The sequence below is a fragment of the Lates calcarifer genome, linkage group LG1 (genome assembly GCF_001640805.2).
Source record: "Lates calcarifer isolate ASB-BC8 linkage group LG1, TLL_Latcal_v3, whole genome shotgun sequence".
Taxonomy (NCBI): Eukaryota; Metazoa; Chordata; class Actinopteri; family Centropomidae; genus Lates; species Lates calcarifer.
Genome location: NC_066833.1, coordinates 10,045,801 through 10,065,547, shown reverse-complemented (window position 1 = coordinate 10,065,547; position 19,747 = coordinate 10,045,801). Strand labels below are relative to the sequence as shown.

General features: G+C 43.5%; 1 protein-coding gene across 1 annotated transcript in view; it reads left to right on the top strand.

Moving 5' to 3' along the window:
• The window catches only part of adarb1b (adenosine deaminase RNA specific B1b), a 90,373-nt gene that overhangs the window by 59,947 nt on the left and 10,679 nt on the right, over positions 1 to 19,747 (top strand). The window contains exons 4-6 of the mRNA XM_018682271.2: positions 13,590 to 13,664; positions 16,507 to 17,432; positions 19,462 to 19,576. Coding sequence (XP_018537787.1) covers positions 13,637 to 13,664; positions 16,507 to 17,432; positions 19,462 to 19,576 — 1,069 coding nt within the window. The 5' untranslated portion in view covers positions 13,590 to 13,636. The remainder of the gene's footprint in view (positions 1 to 13,589; positions 13,665 to 16,506; positions 17,433 to 19,461; positions 19,577 to 19,747) is intronic.

Below are 19,747 nucleotides of genomic sequence, written 5' to 3'. Positions count from 1 at the left end.
TTGGATAACCTTACATCTGTCCCACGTCGTCTCTCTTTCCTCCGTCTGCTCCTTTCTTCCTAACCCTTCTGCTCTTTTCCCACTTGTCTCTCCGTCATTTACCCCTTCGATTGTTCATTTATTCATATATTCATACACTAGCTGTCTTAAAATGGTTTATGAATTATCATTACCATTTGAAAATATTTATAACATAATATTAAATACAGTTTCTTAAAGATTTAGCTGTTTTCCTTTCCTTTAGAATAACCACAGCTCCTGCATGTGTGCAACAAAAAACAGATTTACAGCCTCTGAAAAAGCTCAGACAAACCGATTAACATTTGACAGCAGTAACAATGGGAATCAAATAGAAAACACAGTCACCATAATTTACCTAACAACAAAAAAACTGTTAATTATAAGCTGTGCCTCATTTAGTGGCACAACATTTTCAGGCACCACAAACACAGCGGCACTCTGTCATGATAAGAAATGAGTGGTGTCTGCCTGTCTCAGTGTAATTAGCCTTGATTAGCATGCTGCTAATGACTGTAACAGACTGACAGAGGGGGGAAGAAAAAAACCATTGTAGCGTGACTGCACAAACCACCGAGGTGTGTTTAGCTGGCAGAGAGACACTTCACAGCCCCCGAGATGTATGCAGAGATTTGTGTCGGCTGCCTCCATCACCACACAGATAAACTTTATTAGTGTAGATTCGGTGTCAGTGTAGATTCAAATGGATATGGAAATGTTTTGCTCTTGCAGCCAGTTTCTCCACTGCTTTCATGTCATGGGCGGAGAGGAATTTCTTTCGAGGTAATGGAACAGGACATGTAGGGATGAAAATGTGATTTTCCCAAACAAATGTGTTGTGTGGAAACCCTTAGCAGCAATACAGAGGAAAGCTTAATTTTTAACTTTCGATTTTTACCACAGAAAGAGCTCCATGGCGATTCATATTGCTTTTTTCCAAAGCAGTGTAACAGTGGGACTGTACATCTGTCCTCCCCCAGACTCTTTCCTCCCATCCTCAGACATTAGTCCTCTAAAGGCGCATGAACACTTTTCCTCCTCCCTCTGTCAGCTGTCACGACCTTTTTCATCTTCTCTGAGGTTTCCCATCCCGTCCTCTCCCTGCTGCCCATCAGCGCTGCCGCTCTCCCTGACAATAGCAAAGGCACAAGGTGTGAAATTCAACTCCCAGATGACCGTGTCACTGGCACAGACACACACAAATCTACATGGATGCATTCATGTCCTTGCAGAGCATTTATTTTCAGACCCCCCCGCTTAACAGGACATACACACAAACACATTGGAGCATACGCACATAACCATTTCCCTGGGGAACAGGATCCCCGTGTCTCTAAACTGGCCTTGGATGTGACAAACGGTGTTAGCTGCGAGCATCCTGGGCATCTAGGCGAGGAGAAGGACAGAGGAGAGGACTGTGTGTGGGAGGGGGTGAGATGGACAGAGGAAGGCAGAGGGAAAGAACTGCAGAAGTAAATTGCTACAAATGGGAAAATGGATGAACACCCACTGGTTCCCAAGGCTGTTTAGGATCCTCTCGAACTCCTTTAAGACGATATTTGCATTAAATTCTGGCTGTAAATAAAAACACTTTTTAACCCTTTGGAAAAAAATTCAACAAACTCATAAGAAGGACAGTTCTTAGGACACTTTCATTCAATCATAAAACTTTAACATCATGTGAAATGTAACGTTTTCTGGTTCCTCCTGCTATGTCTATTAATCCTAGTTCTGTGGACGTTGGTTTGTCTCTGCACGCAACCACAGGTGTACCGCCGTGTGCACACGAGTTTTCAAGGAGTTCCCTACCTGTGTGCTCTGTTAGCGGCTTGAACATTGAGCACAGCAGTGGTGGTCCCCCTGTGAGCTGGGCGTGCTCCCACACACCCGCCCACACATTCACACACTTCCAAACATACACTCTTTTTCCCCCCACAGGCGCTCGGAGCCTATGCTGTGTCATAAATCAGAGCTGTCAAATAGATTTTACAGCTCCTAGTGAAAAGAGGAGAGGCAGCCACCCAACAACCTTGAAAAGATGGAAGAAAGCAAAAGTAGAGGAGTTTTATTATTATTAAACCTGATACCTGGACCTAAGGAATCTATAAAGAATGATGGGACAGTTTTTCACCATGCAGTGCACGGGTGTATATAAGAGACAAACTGAAAGTTTCTCTGTGCTGATCTGTACTGTAACTACACTGACCACTGACCAGTGCGTTGGTTCCAGTGTTTTTATGTCGTCTACAGTTTTCTCCAGGAGTGTAGCATAAAGTTGCTGTTAAGACGTGATGCAGGATTGTGCACAAACCTGAGCCAAATCCCGGCTCATTTCTTTCCATGCACTGTGTACTGTGGGACTGAAAACAGCCTGGTGTTGGTGCCAGTCCAGGTTTTTATGTCATTTGGCATCAGAAAGGCTGCGACTACTACTTTTTGCAGGAGCCAGTTCATTGCCAACCAGATGCGGCACTGGCTGACAGTTGCCTTGAAGCGCTGTGCATCGTCTCTGAGTGACGTGACACCACTTGGATCCGGGCAGCGAGTCACTCTTTAGTCCCACAGCAGTTTACAGGTTAATTTGATTCTCCACTCCTGTGCCAATTTATGCATTTTATAATAACATTTTATTGTGTGTCTGTCTGCAGCTCTGCACTGGTAGCCTGTGTGTGTGTTTTCATACATGCCGCCCTCGTCTCCTACCAGCTCACTGCATTCCACAGTCACATACCTGCTTCCATCCGTCCATCCACAGTCTTCCCACACTGAAAGAAATGTTGGACTACCATTTGCATGAAGTCTTTACATTGCATTATCAGTGGAAAATGTGCAGGAGTATCATAAAACATGCTGACGATACCGCACACCTCACTGCTCATATACAGAGGTGTGCGCTTAGGAGCTGTCGACATACGGCGAGGAAAGCTAAAGTTAGCAGGTGATGCTAACCTCCAGCTGGCTGCTGGCTTCTCTCAGCTAAAAGCAAAACTCTCACTGAAGCTAAGAGCATTTTTTAGCTGAAGAGCTTTCTGTTTTTCCTGTGAGGCTGGTGCAGTTTTACTCTTCGTATTTCTTTATGCATATTTGTGCTCTGTCAGTGGTAGCTCACAGCTCTACACACATGTGAGGCGGTTATCTAAAAATCAAGCAGCCGACATGTAGGCTTGTCTGAGCTGCATGAAACTTGGAACATATACCCTTATCTTTATTAAGTGTTCACTGTCTCACATGCCTTCTATTCCCAGCTCATCTGGCTAAGTTCAGTGATTGGAGGAGGCCGATTGGATGTCAGTGTCTGAATGGCTGCCTCTTAATATGCAGAGTGGAGGAAAGCATGTACGTCCAGAAGTAGGACTCAGAAGGCAAATCGCTTCTGGCAGCCTAATTCACTGGTCATTAGAAGGGCCAAATTGAATAATGGACTCCGAGGTAGGTGTGTGGCGTGTTCATGAGTATGTCCGTTTGATGAGACAGGCAGGGCCATGTTGGGTGGCCGTACCCTGTGGCCCCCTTACCTTGGCCCATCAGTTTCAATCAGGCAGCTCGACAGGCACTCCCCGCTCTGCCATGCCCCCTCTCCATTAGGCCACCAGTGCCCACACGTGTACTCCATTACGCTGCATTACCTGGTCAGTGCCTGGAGACATCACCTGAGGAAGCAACAGAGAGAGGGAGGGAGGGAGCAAAGGAAGGTTCTGGCTTTCCAAAAAAAAAAAAAAAAACCCAGATCCCATTTCTATTAAGATTCTTCCACTTTCTCGAGGTAATCACTGGGCTGCCAGCGCTTTATTGGGGAAAGTAATGGGATTGTGGGATGGCGACAGTAGCACTCACTTATCCAACCACATACATGGACAGCTAACAATGATCCCCACATTCCTCCTTGTGTCCCTTTCTGTCTTCATTTTCTGTTCCTCTCGCTCCTCAACTTTTAAGTCTACTTGCTGCCTCTGCGATATTTACCCGTCTGTTCGTTGTTCGTCTCTTAAAGGAAGATTCCTGCATCTGTGGATCTCTTCCAGCCAGTACAAACAGCTGGATAACCTGAAGAATAAATCCCCAATAGCAACAAGATGAAACACTCTAACTACAAATAAGACAGTAACTCAACGTTATTCTAATACACCTTCTGGTAAGTTAGGTAAGCTTGATATGGCCTGAACTGTGATATTGTTCTTAGAATAAGGGAAAAATCAGACAGGACTGGGATGGATTGTAGTGGTCTCGCTGCCTGGTGGGCCTATCAGTCTGTGTTAGGGTTGCTGAGAGGGCTGTCTCATAGGCAGGCTCTCCTGCACCGGCCATTTCCCATGGCCATTTGTCTCTGTCCAGTTTCTTTCCCTTTCCTTGCCCCCTCTTTTTTTCCTTTCATCTCCGCCTCGCCCTCATCTTCAATTCCTCATTTTGGACTCTCAGTCTTGTTCGATCTGTTTCCCCTCTCTTTATTCTGGCTTTCGGGTTTTTACCACCACCACAGCTCTCCTGTTTTTTTCTCTCTTCCTCCTGGAAAACACTCTGTTTTCCCTCTGGCAGTGGAAAGAAGCAACATTCATTTACTTACTACTTTTAACTACTTTCTGTTTTTGTCTTTGTTTATCACACAGACTGCTCTGTTGAATACTTGACTCTGATTGTTCAATTAAGGATTTCTGACATTTTTTATTTCTGAATGAGGAGCATTGTCACTCATTGTGTCGCTCTCCAGAAAGTTATAGAGTCAGTTTTTTGCCTTAAATGCTTTGGTGCAGTTCATTTAATGTTAAACAAAACAAGTACAACACAGCATTTAGCTTTTCAGTGATTATTTTTATATATATTTATATATATATATATATCAGTCTACACAGTCTCATCTTTTTTGCAGCTCTTTTTCAAGCATTGGACAGTTTTAAAAATAGATAACATTTTTTTTTTTTCATGTATATTCTTCTTCTGGCCCACATTACCCATAATGCAACTCAACCAGTGGGTCCGGGATCAAGCAGATACTAGGAGCCTTGCTTCTTTCTAACTCAACTCTGTGATAGGCTTACACCAGGCATCAGCACAGTTCTCTAATCTCTCTGGCATTCGTTTTACCAGGTGTTAAACTGACCATATAAAGCTGTTAGAAGCGAATGTTTACCTCTGGTTTCCTTGGACGTGGCTGATGTTGGTACCTACCTCATCCTCCACCTCATATTCCTGCGGTGGTCCATTGGAGATTCATGTGCGGTGTATAGTGAACTTGATAGACTGGAACCAATGATGTGGATTATGAATAGAATAAATGAATAAATAAGGACAGTTACTGAAAACAAAAAAGAAATGTGTGTGTGTTTTTGCCCAGCTACCTGTGTATTTGTTGTGTGTGTGTGTGTGTTAGAGATGTGTGTATAGATAGACACAGACACCAGTTGTGTCACTGGTGTCGGCTGTCTGCCATGTGTCGCACCCAGAGGCTGAGCGGTGGCTCGTTCTGGCCTTGACGGACACGTGAAGCGAGGGCAGCCTTTTACCCGCAGCCTCCTCTCTGGCCCAGCAACCCTGCTACGCACCCTCCAACCCCCTCCACCCCTCCACCCCTCTCTCCCCTAGCTCTGCTGGTGCGGGGGGGGGGGATCATAGCCACTCACTCTGATGATTTATGACCACACCTGAAGCCAGCCTAAGACGTTTGCGTGTGTGTGCACATTTGTGTGAAATTGTTGGAGGGAGAAAGCCAAGTTGGAAAGAGTCTGTACTGTATATGTTTGAGAGAGAAAGAAATTAAAAAGGTGTGTGAATAAAAACGATGGAAAATACACGAGGGAGTTTTCAGCTTCAAGCAGAATGATCAAATTTGAGGCAGTGTGTGTTTTTAGGCGTCTGATCCATAGCTTCTTTGCACATATAGGGGACAGTGTGCTGTGTGTGTTCTTCTCGTGCAGGGACACCATTATCTCACGCCTTTACGACCTTGCCTCTTTCTCCTCTCGCTCCACCGTGAACCTTGACTCCAGCTTCTCCTGAAATGCAATCTCCCATAAAACCCATCAAATAAAAAATTCATATTGATACTCTCTGCCTCTGCTTTCCCCATTTTTCCCTCCTCTCACCATCAGCTCCCTCATGATGATAAACAACCGACTGTCAGATATTAAAGTCTGGAACACAATAAAAGACAGATTCTCTCTTCTTCCCACATTCCTCCACATCTGCAGTTCGTTTTTTTTCCACCAATTTGTCATGTTTCGTGGAAAAAAAAAGTTTGCATAGTATGCATTCAGCCAAGCTTCTTATCAGGGCTGAGGTCCAAAAAAACAACACTGAACAAGCTTGTAAACCTAACAGCTTTCATGTTAAACATCTGCTCTGTATTTCTCAGACTTGAAACAATTAACTGTTCAACCAGTCAGTCGGTCGACAGAACATCAATCAGCATCTTCACCGATCAGCTGCGTCATTAAAAGCTGTTTTTATCATCCACCAGTCCACCTTCTGAAATCTGAGGATTTGCTGCTTTTCTCTGCCGTACATGAGGAAATCAGTGGCAAAACAAATCATTTTGGGCTCTGGGAAATAATCAGTAGATTCACTCATTAATTGCAGCTGAAAGGCAGGTTGTCATGTGAAGGAGTTGTTGATACAGCTTCTCTCAACTTTCTTAAACAGGCTCTGGTTTCTGTCTCCCCATGGTTCCTGGTCATTGGGCCCCTCTTATCTGATCTGGGTTCACATTTGTACAGTAATTTTAGAGCTATTTCAAAATTACGCTTTCCCCTCAATTTGTTTTAAAGTTAATTCAAAATTTGGAAGTCACTTGTATTTTGGTGAAATTTCAGTCTGGCCTCTGTTGGATCTTATCCCAGCCTTTGGAACATTTGATCATGAGATCCTAATTGACCGATTAAGGCAGTAAGTTCCCTTCCTTATTTTTCTGTTTTCATTGTTTTCTCATTTCTCACACACACCAAAGCTGAGTTTGAACACCTCTGAGTTAGCTGTGCCGTAGGGGCTCGGCTGACAGCGGGTGTGTGGGGGCAGTGCCCATTTTTCCCTCTTATCTCCCAGCAGAGCCTCTGTATTGGTCCATTACCCAGCAAGTCCTGGCATTGTACTGCAAATCATGATACCACCCCCCCTCCTCCCCCAGGGAGCCTGTCAGACCAAGGCGTCAGTTAAACAGACTGTTAGCCATGCAAGTCGTCTGCTGCAAATGACCAGGGATGGTTTGATGCTGTGGATGTGACGACGACTGGAACTTGGCATTTTCAAATAAAAGTGTGTCGACTTTTAATATTATCAATGCAGTAACCAACTTAATGTGTATTTGCACACAGTAGCTCTTTTGAGTCGCTAACATAAAGCTGCATTTTAAGTGTAGCGAGTGTTTTACGATATTGTCTTTATCTGTGTAGATACCAGCCTCCACTTATCAGTGTCCACAGGGGGAGTTACAGTTGTAGACAAATGCATAAATAAACACTTCAGTCTGTGTAAAACTGTATTATAAACAGGTACTCATTGTCCTAAATGATCAAATTAACAACAGTGAACACTGTCAACCAGCAGCTTAAACAACATGGGATCCTGGTTTAAAACATGTACCACAAACCTCACCTGTTCGGATACGTCTGAGCTTCTTTGTTGGACGTCGTCCCCTTCTCTCTCTCTCCACATATTTCTTGTTTGCCACCCCAATCTGTGATGGTGAATAAAGGCAAAGATGTTCAAATATGTTTTTAAAAGGTGGTGAATATGAATTAAGCAGGTATTTCCTGTTATAACAGTGGCTATTCAGAGTGTGGTTTGTAAAGGTCAATGCCATGTCTGATTGAGCTGTCTGTCTGACTACATCTTTTGAAAAGCTCTTCTTCGTCTAACGTGCTTTCTCCCCTCAGAGGAGTTTTCTTTAACTCTTCATTGGTTATTCATTCCCCAGCCTCATTCTACAACTCTCTTATTTTGAGAATGATCTATTTTTCAAAAGAATCTCTGAGCTTTTCAGTTTGCTGAAGTTGATTGACAAAGCTGCGTGACGGGTGGATTGTTGGAAAGTTTGGTCAACCCAGAAAGTGTAGCTGTTTCGTTTTTCACCACGGCTACCAGACGTTTTAAGACCGGATAAGATGCTGAATTTAAAGGACGTCACCACCATCTCCGATTTCTTTTGCGTAGGTATGACTGTGAAACAAATTTCAACAGAAAATGAGCACATTTAGGTTTTGTCTTTTGTTATAGCAGCGCTGTAACATTATGACTGTGATAAAAACCTGCGCGAGCAACACATTTATCTTAGCTTTTTCGGCAAATGGTTTAGACTTGGACACATCAATTACTGGGCATTCAGCCGATACAATATTTCAACAGAAAAAAAAATGGTGGGGGGGAGAGGTTCCATTAAAAAAAACATATTCCAACACACTGAAAACCAATTGTAAAAATGAAATAGTAAGAAAATTAGAATTACTGTTGATTACGATACGATTCCTGGGATTGTGGATTCTCTTTGTCTTGGCTTCCTCAGCAGCACAGCAAGCGACATTTAGATTACAGAGATGAGTATGTACATGGCTGTATTTGTGCAACGATGCATGTTTTTCCTCTGACTGCTGGTGACAGCAGCGAAGCGGGGGCTGTTTTTAGAGCCTGTCTTGGTCCTGTCAACACAGCAGCACGTCAGGCTGCTGAAAGTTTGAAGGGGGAGGCTTTTGTCTTTTAATATGCTGTTAATGTAGTCTGGGTGACAGTAGTAGATTCCCTCACTGGGGCCAAGCATTTAGGCGATGCCGCTGACGCTTTCTGCAGACTGAAAAATTATGGGAGGCAAGAAGCACCGAATGAATTACTTACAAGTAATTTCATCCATCAGAAAAAGGAAAAAGACAAGTTTATTTTTTATTAAGAGTTGATTTAAATGGCTGCATTTAAAGTTGACTTTTCTTTATCCAATCAAACATTTCTGAAATCTATACCTTTTGAGACTGTCAGATGCCAGGCGTGTGGTGTACTTGCAGCCTTTTCTTCAAACCAGTTTGTTTTCAATTACAGAGGACCCTGCGTGGTGTGAGTGAAAGGTTAAAGACTAAAGTATAAGTGAAGGAGATAAGTGCTTTCAGAGGGTGATAGCATGAAAGAGCAAAGCTTTTACGTGAGGCGACAGTAGAAACTTGAGTTTACAGTCTGACCACTCAGAGGCTATCATCTTGTTGAGGGACCAATTAGAAGCCATCATTCCATCAATCGACCAATTGCTGTGTCATCATTGATACTAATTACATCCACGTCTCCTTCTATCTCCTTTGGAGGAATTGCCCGCTGTAATTAAAATACACTGAAAATACATCGTCTGTTATAAATCCTTGGGATGTCATGGGAACAGAGCAACAACGAAAGAAAAATGGAGGAACAAACAACAGGTTTAGATGCAAATGTATAAACGACACCGCTAATTTAAGGGGATTTTAAAGACAGGGAGGCTACTCACAGAATAAGCAGGAGCTAAAGTGGGTAATAAGTGATTTACATGGAGGTAGATACATCGGTCAAAAAGTATGTTGGGGTTGAACAGTGACGGTAGCAGGAGGTGATGCACCAGCGTCTTGTGGATGAAACAAATTCAGACTGACTGTCCACGGAATAAAAAGGGTAAGAGCAGAGACTACCCAGAATTTATAGAAATACAGGGGACTGAAGAGGGGGAGCTCAGAGTTATTCAGAGTTAAAGTACGCTCTGTAAAACCTCCCAGTAAAGGCAGAGCCATGTCCCAAGCATTTAAAGCGCTGTCCCTTACCATTTGCAGTGAAAGGTCGGGTAGATAGGCTACCTTAAAAACAGGTATTACCTTAAGAATAAAGCACAGCATCCTGAAGACAGAGCATTAAGATTACACTGGGACTGAGTGAGGTAACAGGCAATGATATCCCCCATCAGACACCAGAGCCTCCACTGCCTCATGCTATTAGATGAAGTTAAAAACAAAGTACAACACTGTGTTTTCTCCAACAGGCCAATTGACATCAGCTCTCTCATGGTGATTCCATAAATCACCAGAAATTTATGGAAAATATGATTAAAGATCTTCATGTTGTTTTTGTTTACATGGACCATTTGCTGGAGACGGGCTGAACCTAACAGGAGCACTTAGAAAAGATGCAGTTCAAGGGAAAACGCTGCCCAGTATGCTAATGCACTGCTACAGTGCTAATGCATTTTGCATCTTTGCACCAATGGACCTTTCAACTCAATGTATTTTTGCTTTGTGGCCCATTACCATGACAGGTTACCTTTCAAGTTTTTGCTTAGAACATGTAGCGTTCCAGTTGTGGAGGGTGAAACTAATGTGGTGCATGCCAAAATGGATTTTTACATTTTCAGTTTTTTTTTAATTATTGAAGGTCAGCACTTCACACAAGCAAGATTATTTCTTTAATTATTTATACCTGTGGTTTTAAGACTTGAAGTTATTTTGATGGAGACCCTGACTTCCCACACTAGCTTTGATAGGCAGTTTGTTCTGGACAGTTTGAACCTCACAGCCTGCCAAGGGCAGACCTTTCCATCGCCTTCTGTTTTAGAGGAGATAATGATTCTCTTTTACTCGGAATAGGATTGCATTTTCTATCTCTCTCGTCCTTTATTCTTCCCTCACCTTTACCTTTCCATCCCTCGCTCCACCCCACCATCCCACCTCCTCTCTCGTCAGTCAGCCGCTGCTGGTGCTCCCTCCACGGCGGCGATGCTCTATCGCTCCGTCACAGCGCAAGCGAGGGATGAGAGACAAATCAAAACCACCTTATTTCCCCTCAGTCCCTCTCACCGTGCCAGATTGAATTTGAGGTTTTTCATCTTCTTTCTCATCTTTCTCTTTTCCCTGCCTCCCTTGGCGTCCACTCAAAATTACCTGGAACCAAGCCGTCTCACAACTTGATGACGCAGTATCATTTATGCATGTGGAGGGAGATAGTCGGCAGCCCTCTCCCTTGATTCTTTTGACTCACTTTAAATCCTCTGCTTCAGTTGTGTGTGCTCCAGAAATGGTCAGTACCAAAATCTTTCAAGGATGCTGCCTTGGCTTCACCTGTGTGTCTTAAATCCTCATGCATGCAAAAGTCCAAACTAGTTTAACGGGGCTTTAATGTCCGGGGATGTCTGATCTTTAAAGGCGAATGCTTGAGCGCCATCAGAAAACATCTTTCTCTGATGTTCTGTACGTCACATTTCTCGGACAGTTTTATTGGCTCGTGGTCTAAATGTGTAATATATATCCCCTTATTGCCAACTGTGGACCGTGAGATGTCTGTAAATCAGATTTAGTTGACAGCATAATATATTCTGAGCTAACACATCAGTAGTAAACATTAGGTTGCTGTCGGTCCTTCATATTCAAATTACGTAGCGACCATCTGGCGCCAACCAATACATGAAAAATCGACTGTGGAAGCTGCAGTGCCCATTCCTCTGTAATGACAGAGGTGTAAGTAAGACACATCATTTTAAGAAAGCAGCTTGTACATGTGTGAATCTTAAAATAATTCTGATGAGAATCAGGCGATGAAGCTGTATAGGTTTTTACTTCAGGCAACACACTGTCCTCGACACAGAAGAATAAGGTTTCTTTTTATGTAACAGAAACAGGGACTGTGTTTTTTTTCTGAAGCGCAGTGCCCTTTAGGACTGCGAAGACATTTACTTCTAGATTTCACCAAACACACACACACACACACAGGCATACACCCACATACACTCACATAATTATTTCTTTGTGAGACTCTCCACTGATTGCACCTGATTTCAGGAATAGTTTTGGATTTATGACCAAGGCGGTTTCATCTGAAAATAAAAACTGACAGGCACATTTGCATTGCATGCTGATTAAACTACACAGCAGTGTGTGTGTCGAGGGAATAAGTCAAAGAAGTACGTGACTAAATGTCAGGGTTTCTTGTGATTTTGGTTACATACAGATCACAACAGAAGAACAACAGGCTCCGACTACCTGAGAAAAATCACTCTCATCTTCCACTCTGTTGGACCTACTCCCACCCATCCTCCCTTCACCCACCTTTTCATTTTCAATTATGGGTTGGAATATGAATCTTTAATAGGGTGATAATTGTGCTAGCATATTTGCTGTCACCCACCATTAGCCCAGATTAATTAGCCCATTTAGTTTAGCTTAAGAAAGTGTCTGGCTGAGGAATGGGCACACTGATGGAAGGCGGGTAGAGAGAGTAGAATCAGCACAATCTGTTCTATATCATGATGCCATCTTTCTCATTCTTTCTCTTTGTGCCTCTCTTCCTTTTCCCTCTTCGCTGCTTTAACTCTCTTTCTCTCGTCTAACTTACTCTGTTAGTCTGTTTCATCCGTCTGCACTCATCTGCCCCGCTCTTGGCAATATTTTTTGTCACACTTTGGCTTTTCATGTGGTTGGTGGGGAGACTGATGGGAGAAGTCATGCAGCTGAAACTTTCTCAGAACTATTAATTCTGTAATTAGACCAGCGGGCCAGTGGGAAAACTTTTCTCCAAGAACATCCTGAAAACAGAAATAAACCTCATGATTTGTTAGAGGTTAAACAAACAGCATATTACAATTTTGTTGTAGTCAACTATTTTGCTATTTGTTTTCTCAGAAACGATGGAAAAGGGTTTGATTTGTCTCACTTGACTGAGTAAAAGTGAAAGAGGCTTAAAGGGGAACTCCACTGATTCTACACATCAGAGTCTAGTTACAGGTGTTGGGGAAACTACTGTGAAAGAAGTTGTACGAAGCCTTTACTGGCTCCAGAGGGAGCTGCGTGGTGACGAACTGCCTCAGGCGACATTACTTGAAGACTACGAGTTTGAGAATGAAAGAAGTCTGTGGATGTGGAGTTGGACAGGACAGGGTGCACCCTGCTCGTCGTCGCTGTAGCAGTGATGCTACGACAGACTCAGAGTAATGTAGTAGTTGACGTACCTATCCTCCAGTCTTTGCTGGATGGGAACGATGGACACGTCTTGCTGCTGGATGTTTGTCTGACTTAACGATCCACTCATTGACTGCTTCACGTTCAACCATATAAACTGGCACAACACTGAAAAAGGCTGAAAAATAAACTGGGTTGGTTGTTCATTGTCAGTGTAATTGGCAGCATTAGAGAACATGGCAGAATACAGGAAGTCATTTCATTCAATGTTAGTGTGGGAAATATTGCTTAATGGAGCTTTAATCGCACTCTCCACCTTGGGACAGGCCGTGTGTGTGTAGGTGTGTGTGTCAGTGGAGTGACTTGGCCATGTCACCAGCTGTATATCTCTCAGCAGGCAGTGGGAAATGAGGTCTAATCGGAGGGATATTAAAGTCACAATAGACTGCTCCTGCTATTAAGGCCTGTCAGCCCTGGCCTCCTCTCTCACCTTGATATCTCTCAGTCTCTGAATATTTATATGCCTACATCACGGTCTACTTACACAGTGCCACGCGTGCATGTTTCTTTGTGTGTGTGCGTGGCGGTGCATCAGGCAAGAAATGTATCATCGCCGTAGCCGCTCAAGGTCTGGGAATGCGCTAATGTGCATGTGTGTCACTTATGCAGTCCACCTTTGTGTCCTCTGATCCTCAGGTGCAGCGGGGGCAAGGCTGCTCTCCGGTCAGAACAAACCCGTCACCATGGATGTGGATGAGGAGGAGAATATGAGTGAGTCGACTTCTCTCATTTGTCTGTCTGCCCTCCTGTCTGGTCTCTTCTTTTAAACGTCTGCCTGTGTTTTTGTCTCCCTCCTTTTTGTCTGCCCGCATGTCTTTCCTCGTACGTCCTGTCCTTCTCTGATGTGTAATCAGTGTGAACACATTTCCACAATTTATAAAACAACGTAACACGCAATACAACACAGAACTAATTTAATATCTAACTTGTTCAAACAAAATAAACACATTTTTTCTTGTTGCTAACTTGTGTTCGCATTTAGTCGCCCCTCCACCAGGATGATCATTCGTCCTTACCTGAACCAACACACAAACTAGTCTATACACACACAAATACACACCGCTGATGTTGCCAAAACTTTTTAGGGAAGAACTAATCATTACATCTGCGGCGCTTCAGGTCATATTACAGATTCCCTCTATCTGCATCGCTCCACTCCAGCATATTGAACTTTAATTAGACATTTTGGTTTGAACTCTTATGTGCACCTCAGAGGACACGGAGAGACATGATTGAATATGTTTCTCTTCACCTTAACAAATTTGAACTCGCATTCAAAGGTAGCTGTCATCCTGGAAGCGCCCTAACCTGCAATCCAGATGAAGACTTCTTAACGTAGTGTCATACTCTCGAGTCTACTCGTGTTTTCATTCAGAGGAGAGACGTGTTGTTACGTGTCTTTGTTGTCTTTCACAGGCGGCCTCTTTCTCACATTTTTACCGGCTGTCAAAAGATATATTTGAAGATAAAACACAGTCCAAGCTTGCACAAGCCTCATTCTGTAATACCAAGGGAAAACCCGTGGAAATCATTAAAGAATTTTTCACTTTTATGTGACAACCTTAGCAGCTCTTGAAATTCTTTAATCACATGAATCATCCCAAATCAAACCCCCAACAAACAAGTTATGCTTAAAATAAAGTTGTGATTAAAGACTTTTTTTGTCTGCATTGTTTGGTTCATGAAACCCCCCGCAGGGAGTTTTAGCCCTGCAAGATTCCAACATATGGGATTTTCTTTTTCTTTGCGTTACTAATGGATGCTGATTACACAAGTGCTGTCATGATAATAACCACAACTGCATGTGTGTGCCATAATTCAGTGCATGGTGTCATGGCTTTTGTCCTCAGATCTGGTCTTAGGCTCTGGAGTATTAGTGGATATTAATCATGCTGCAAAAAGTCATTATATTCTAAACTGAACATCACTGTGGTAAAGTTTGGGATGGAGAAAGGGAGCTCCAGTTTTATCTGTGTGCCATTATTCTCACTGTATTTGTCTGTGCAGCATGCTAGAGTTTTCATTATGTGTTAACATGTTTTTGATAATTGGTCACTATAACCCACAAATACAGCTATTTAAGAAGAAGTAATGATGGCTAGAACATGTTACAGTTAATGGAATGAGAGTCCAAGTCCTTATTTAACTTTAGTCTGAGACCATTTTCCACCACAGCTAAAGTCACTAAGCTCATGCTACAGCATCTGTGGTGATTAAAGGTCGTTGAGATTGTGTCCCTGTCCAATCTACAAATTTCACCTGTCACCATTCTGATAGATAGTGATAGCTCTTGGCTCCTGTTGTGCACAGTAACACTGTCCCTGCGTTCCCTTGTCATTATGTTTATTTGCAAAACTCCACACCAATTTGCAGAGTGCATGCACACACCAAAAACACTGCATGTTGTCAGAGCTCATAAGCTGAAGAATATGCATTTTGTGTTCTTGATCATCGGAGGAAATGTTTTTTTCTCTCTCTTGCCTTGAGAAGTGTCAGTTGTAGTATGCAGATGGTAGCAGCATGTCAGTACATATTGCAACTTAAAACACTGTGCTCTCTGACAAGCTCCGCGGGGGGAATCTCAGAGGCACAGGGTCTTATGAATGGCACCTCATTAGAAACAGCTCTTGAATTCAGATTTTAAATACGACAGTCATTCCTTTCAAAAATGGCTAAACAGCAGTTTAACCTCCCACCGTGTCACCAGTCAAGCCTGTAGGATCCTGCAGTAGGTGGAGTCTTCTCCTTCTGCCTCTTTGATGTGTTCTCCTGTTTGCCTGGTCCTCAGCTCCTCCCCCCTGCACTCCTCCCCTGCACTCCCTCAACCCAACCTACAATCCCACTCATGCACACTGCGGCCTCTCTTTCTCCTGAGTACCGCAAGGAGTAACCTATCAAGCCTTTGCTGAAGGATGTTATAAATGAAAATTTTTGCCAATATTCCATCCACTTTGCTAACTGGATTCAGTGATATGTGTTCCCCTGTACGGTATAATTTCAGAACCTGCAGTTTAAAAGTGAACCCATAAAATGTACCTAATTTCTCTAAAGGCACTCAAGAGATTAAAAATTGTTAGAGTGGATGAGGAACAGCTCTGTGTGCGTGTGTCTATGTTGAGTGTTGACGTGTGCTCGTATTTGTGTGACCCATAACAATGTGCAACCTGAAAAGTGTACAGTAGTTGTTTTAATTGAAATTATATGTCTCACACTTACCCTGAGCTTTAGAATAACAGGGTTACATAATTACAACTTTAATTATCAAGATATATTAAGAGTTTAATGTCAAAATTAAAAACCATTTTACCAAAAAAAGAAATGTTGGATGCACCATCTCTGTAAGAACAATAGATTTATTTATGATGCTCTACATTAACATTAGTAGACTATAGGTGATATTGTTCATTGAAATTAAAAGCCAATTTGTCTTGCTGTGATAAAGGAACACAAATCATTGGTTCAGTTCCAAAGAGTGATAAAGGAATCTATAAATTTTGCATTTACAAGATCCTGCAACGAAGGCGTTGTAAGTTACTCTTTCTGGGCACCGCAGGTTCGAGCAGCACCGACGTTAAGGAAAACCGAAACCTGGACAACGTGTCCTGCAAAGACGGGCTGGGAGTGGCTGAACAGCTCCCCAATGGAAGCGGCCTGGGCAGTCGAAAGCGCCCCCTAGAGGAGGGAAACAATGGTCACACACACTCCAAGTTTCGGGCCAAGAAGCGCAAGAAAACGCCGGGGCCGGTCCTGCCCAAGAACGCTCTGATGCAGCTGAACGAAATCAAACCGGGTCTACAGTACAAACTGCTGTCTCAGACAGGACCGGTCCACGCACCAGTGTTTGTCATGACCGTGGAGGTCAATGGACAGATGTTTGAGGGCATGGGCCCAACGAAGAAGAAGGCTAAGCTGAACGCAGCCGAGAAAGCGCTGCGTTCCTTCGTCCAGTTCCCCAATGCCTCTGAGGCACACCTGGCCATGGGTCGAACACTGACAGTGAACACAGACTTTACATCTGACCAAGCTGACTTCCCTGACATGCTCTTCAACGGCTTTGAGACGCCAGCCGCACCTGAAGAGTCCTTCTATTTAGGCTCCAATGGTAGCAGCTCCTTAAACTCTCTAGGGGAGTACCCACTGCCCACACCACCTGGCAGCAACCTTGTCCAGGCCCCATTGCCCCCTCCATCGGCGTTCAGCTCGCCCTCCAGTGGCAAAAACCCAGTCATGATCCTCAATGAGCTCAGGCCAGGTCTCAAATATGACTTTGTCTCAGAGAGCGGGGAGAGTCACGCCAAGAATTTTGTGATGTCAGTAACAGTGGATGCACAGACGTTTGAAGGCTCAGGGCGCAACAAGAAACTGGCTAAAGCCCGGGCAGCGCAAGCCGCCCTCTCAGCTCTCTTCAACATGCAGCTAGACCAGACACCATCCCGGCAACCCATACCAAGAGAGGGATTACAGCTCCATCTACCCCAGGTGAGACTTTACCTTTTCTCTTCTTACTGATCGTCAGACATGAGCTCAACTGTTTGTTTCAGTCCGTAAAATCATTGAGTTCGCAGGTTGACTGAACAGGGTTGAGGATTTACAGGCTGTAAAAATATGAATTACTTTGAACGACTACATTGTTCCCTGAATTGAATTATCATGTGTATGCTTCAGGGTTTCGAGAATGAATCATGTCTGTAAGCTCTCGATGACGCAGGTCTGAGTTAATTTGTTAGAATACCTCATTATTAAAAACAAAAATGCACACAATCATGCTCGGCTTTTCGCAGCTCATAAACATTTCAGGTCCGCAGTCAGCAGAGGTAACTGTCAAAGTTTTATTTTTTATCTCATCTCTGGGAGAAACAGCAGATCCCAGATCTACTGTCTTTATCCCCTTGCTTTTGAGAAGAATGCAGAGACATACCAAACACATCATTACCAATTATCAAACTCTGTCATCATAAAAGCCGCCAATGGAACATTTATTCGACCTTGTCAGTCATCACTAGACTTGAAGCACTAATTAAAATTTAATGGATTCAAGAGTGGCAGAAGATGAAATCACAAAGACCGGGGCAGGTTTTGCAAGTGGGAGAAGCTTTAAAGATTACATTTTCAGACCCTGCACATTGGATCCAGATGATTATTGCTATGCAGATAATCAAGAAGCCAATGCCTGGGCCATGTTTTCCTCCTGGTAAGACACAAACATCAGATGAATTACACCCTGTTTTCTTAATGAATAAGCAGGACATCATTCCTCAGGACCTGTCTTTTGACTTGCAGAGAGGTCCACTCCAAACTGCTCCACCTGTCAAACTCTGCTGCTCCAGTAGGTTATCATTAAAATCTCATTCACATCAGGTTCACGGGGATTTAAGGCCGGTGGCCGCTTTAGATGCCACTGTAGTGGTGACTGTCAGAGCGATGTCAGTGTGTGAGGAGAGATAACACAGTCAGCACAGCTAATCAGCACGACACACTGTCCACAGTCCCCTCCTCAAAGGCTTTTTTTCATCTTTATTTACTCTCTCTCTCCACTTGTCAACTGATTTATTCAAAGATAGCACCCCCACTAATTGCTGTATTAATTCTCTGTCACTTGGAGTTTAATTTCTACAGCCTGTTTCCATCTGGAAAGGTACTAATGGGGGGAAATGGTTGGATTCCAGCACAAATGCAAAGAACTTGTTAGATTTTGTTTTGTGTTTTATAGTTTAAATTGGTTTAGACCTGGATCCATCAAAAAGCTTTCAGAAATATCAAGGCATGGATGAGGTATAAGTATTCTTTTATTCAGTCCTGAGAGGAACATTTTTTGGACATGTGTTTTTAAGTAAGTGATTTGTACTGTCACATTTTTTACAGCCTTTAGAGATTAACACTCATTTCTACACCAATGACGACCTTGGCGTTCGAAAGTTAAATGATCTGGCCACGAGTGGGTGACTCCAAAGTAGCAGGGAAGTAATATTGGACTAATCTCTTTAATTTGTGGTCATCCAGCCGTCATCTCTCCTCTTGGTTGTCGTCATTTTCCATCACATTAGCAGTGGATAAGGAGCCAGCGAGAGGAGCTGGCTGTCCAAGAACAAAAGATGTGTGAAGTTCAGCTTAGGTTTCCACAAATTCGAAAAGTCGACAGACACTTTGTTCCCATCTGTTGCTTACGTTTACTTGCTTGGTTTTTGCTTTTTGTGATTCACTGTCAGGAGGGACACGGTGAATTATAACTGTCACGCCAAACTCAAACAGCCTTGCTTGAAAGACGGTTAGGTATACCTCAGGGGGTCAACCCAGTTTCACTTGTTGCCGTCTCAACGCTCTGACTCTTGTTTGGAGCTGAATGCGAACACTGTGACAGGTACATGGTGCTCTAGGGGAGGATAATATCAGACGCGCTTTGTAAGCTGACATATCTGACACAGGCTCGTGTTTGTGTGGCTGCGTGCGTGCGTGCGGTGTGTGTGTGTCTTCCTGTTGTGTGTCTGTGTCTGTGCGTACGTGGTTCCAGGTTCTGGCTGATGCCGTCTCTCGCCTGGTGGTGGATAAGTTCAGTGAGCTGACAGACAACTTCACCTCCCCCCATGCACGACGGAAAGTCCTAGCAGGAGTCGTCATGACAACAGGTAGACTTCAGGGGAAGAGATGTTTGGCGCTCTCATGCTTAAAAAATACAGCACTGACAGTCAATTCTTGAGTGCTCCAGGTTACAAGCCCTGAGAGTTGTTGTCAGTCTAATTTCTGCAGCAGAGTTGAACACTTTCAGCTTTGTTTTCATTTGTGGTGAAATGCAAGTA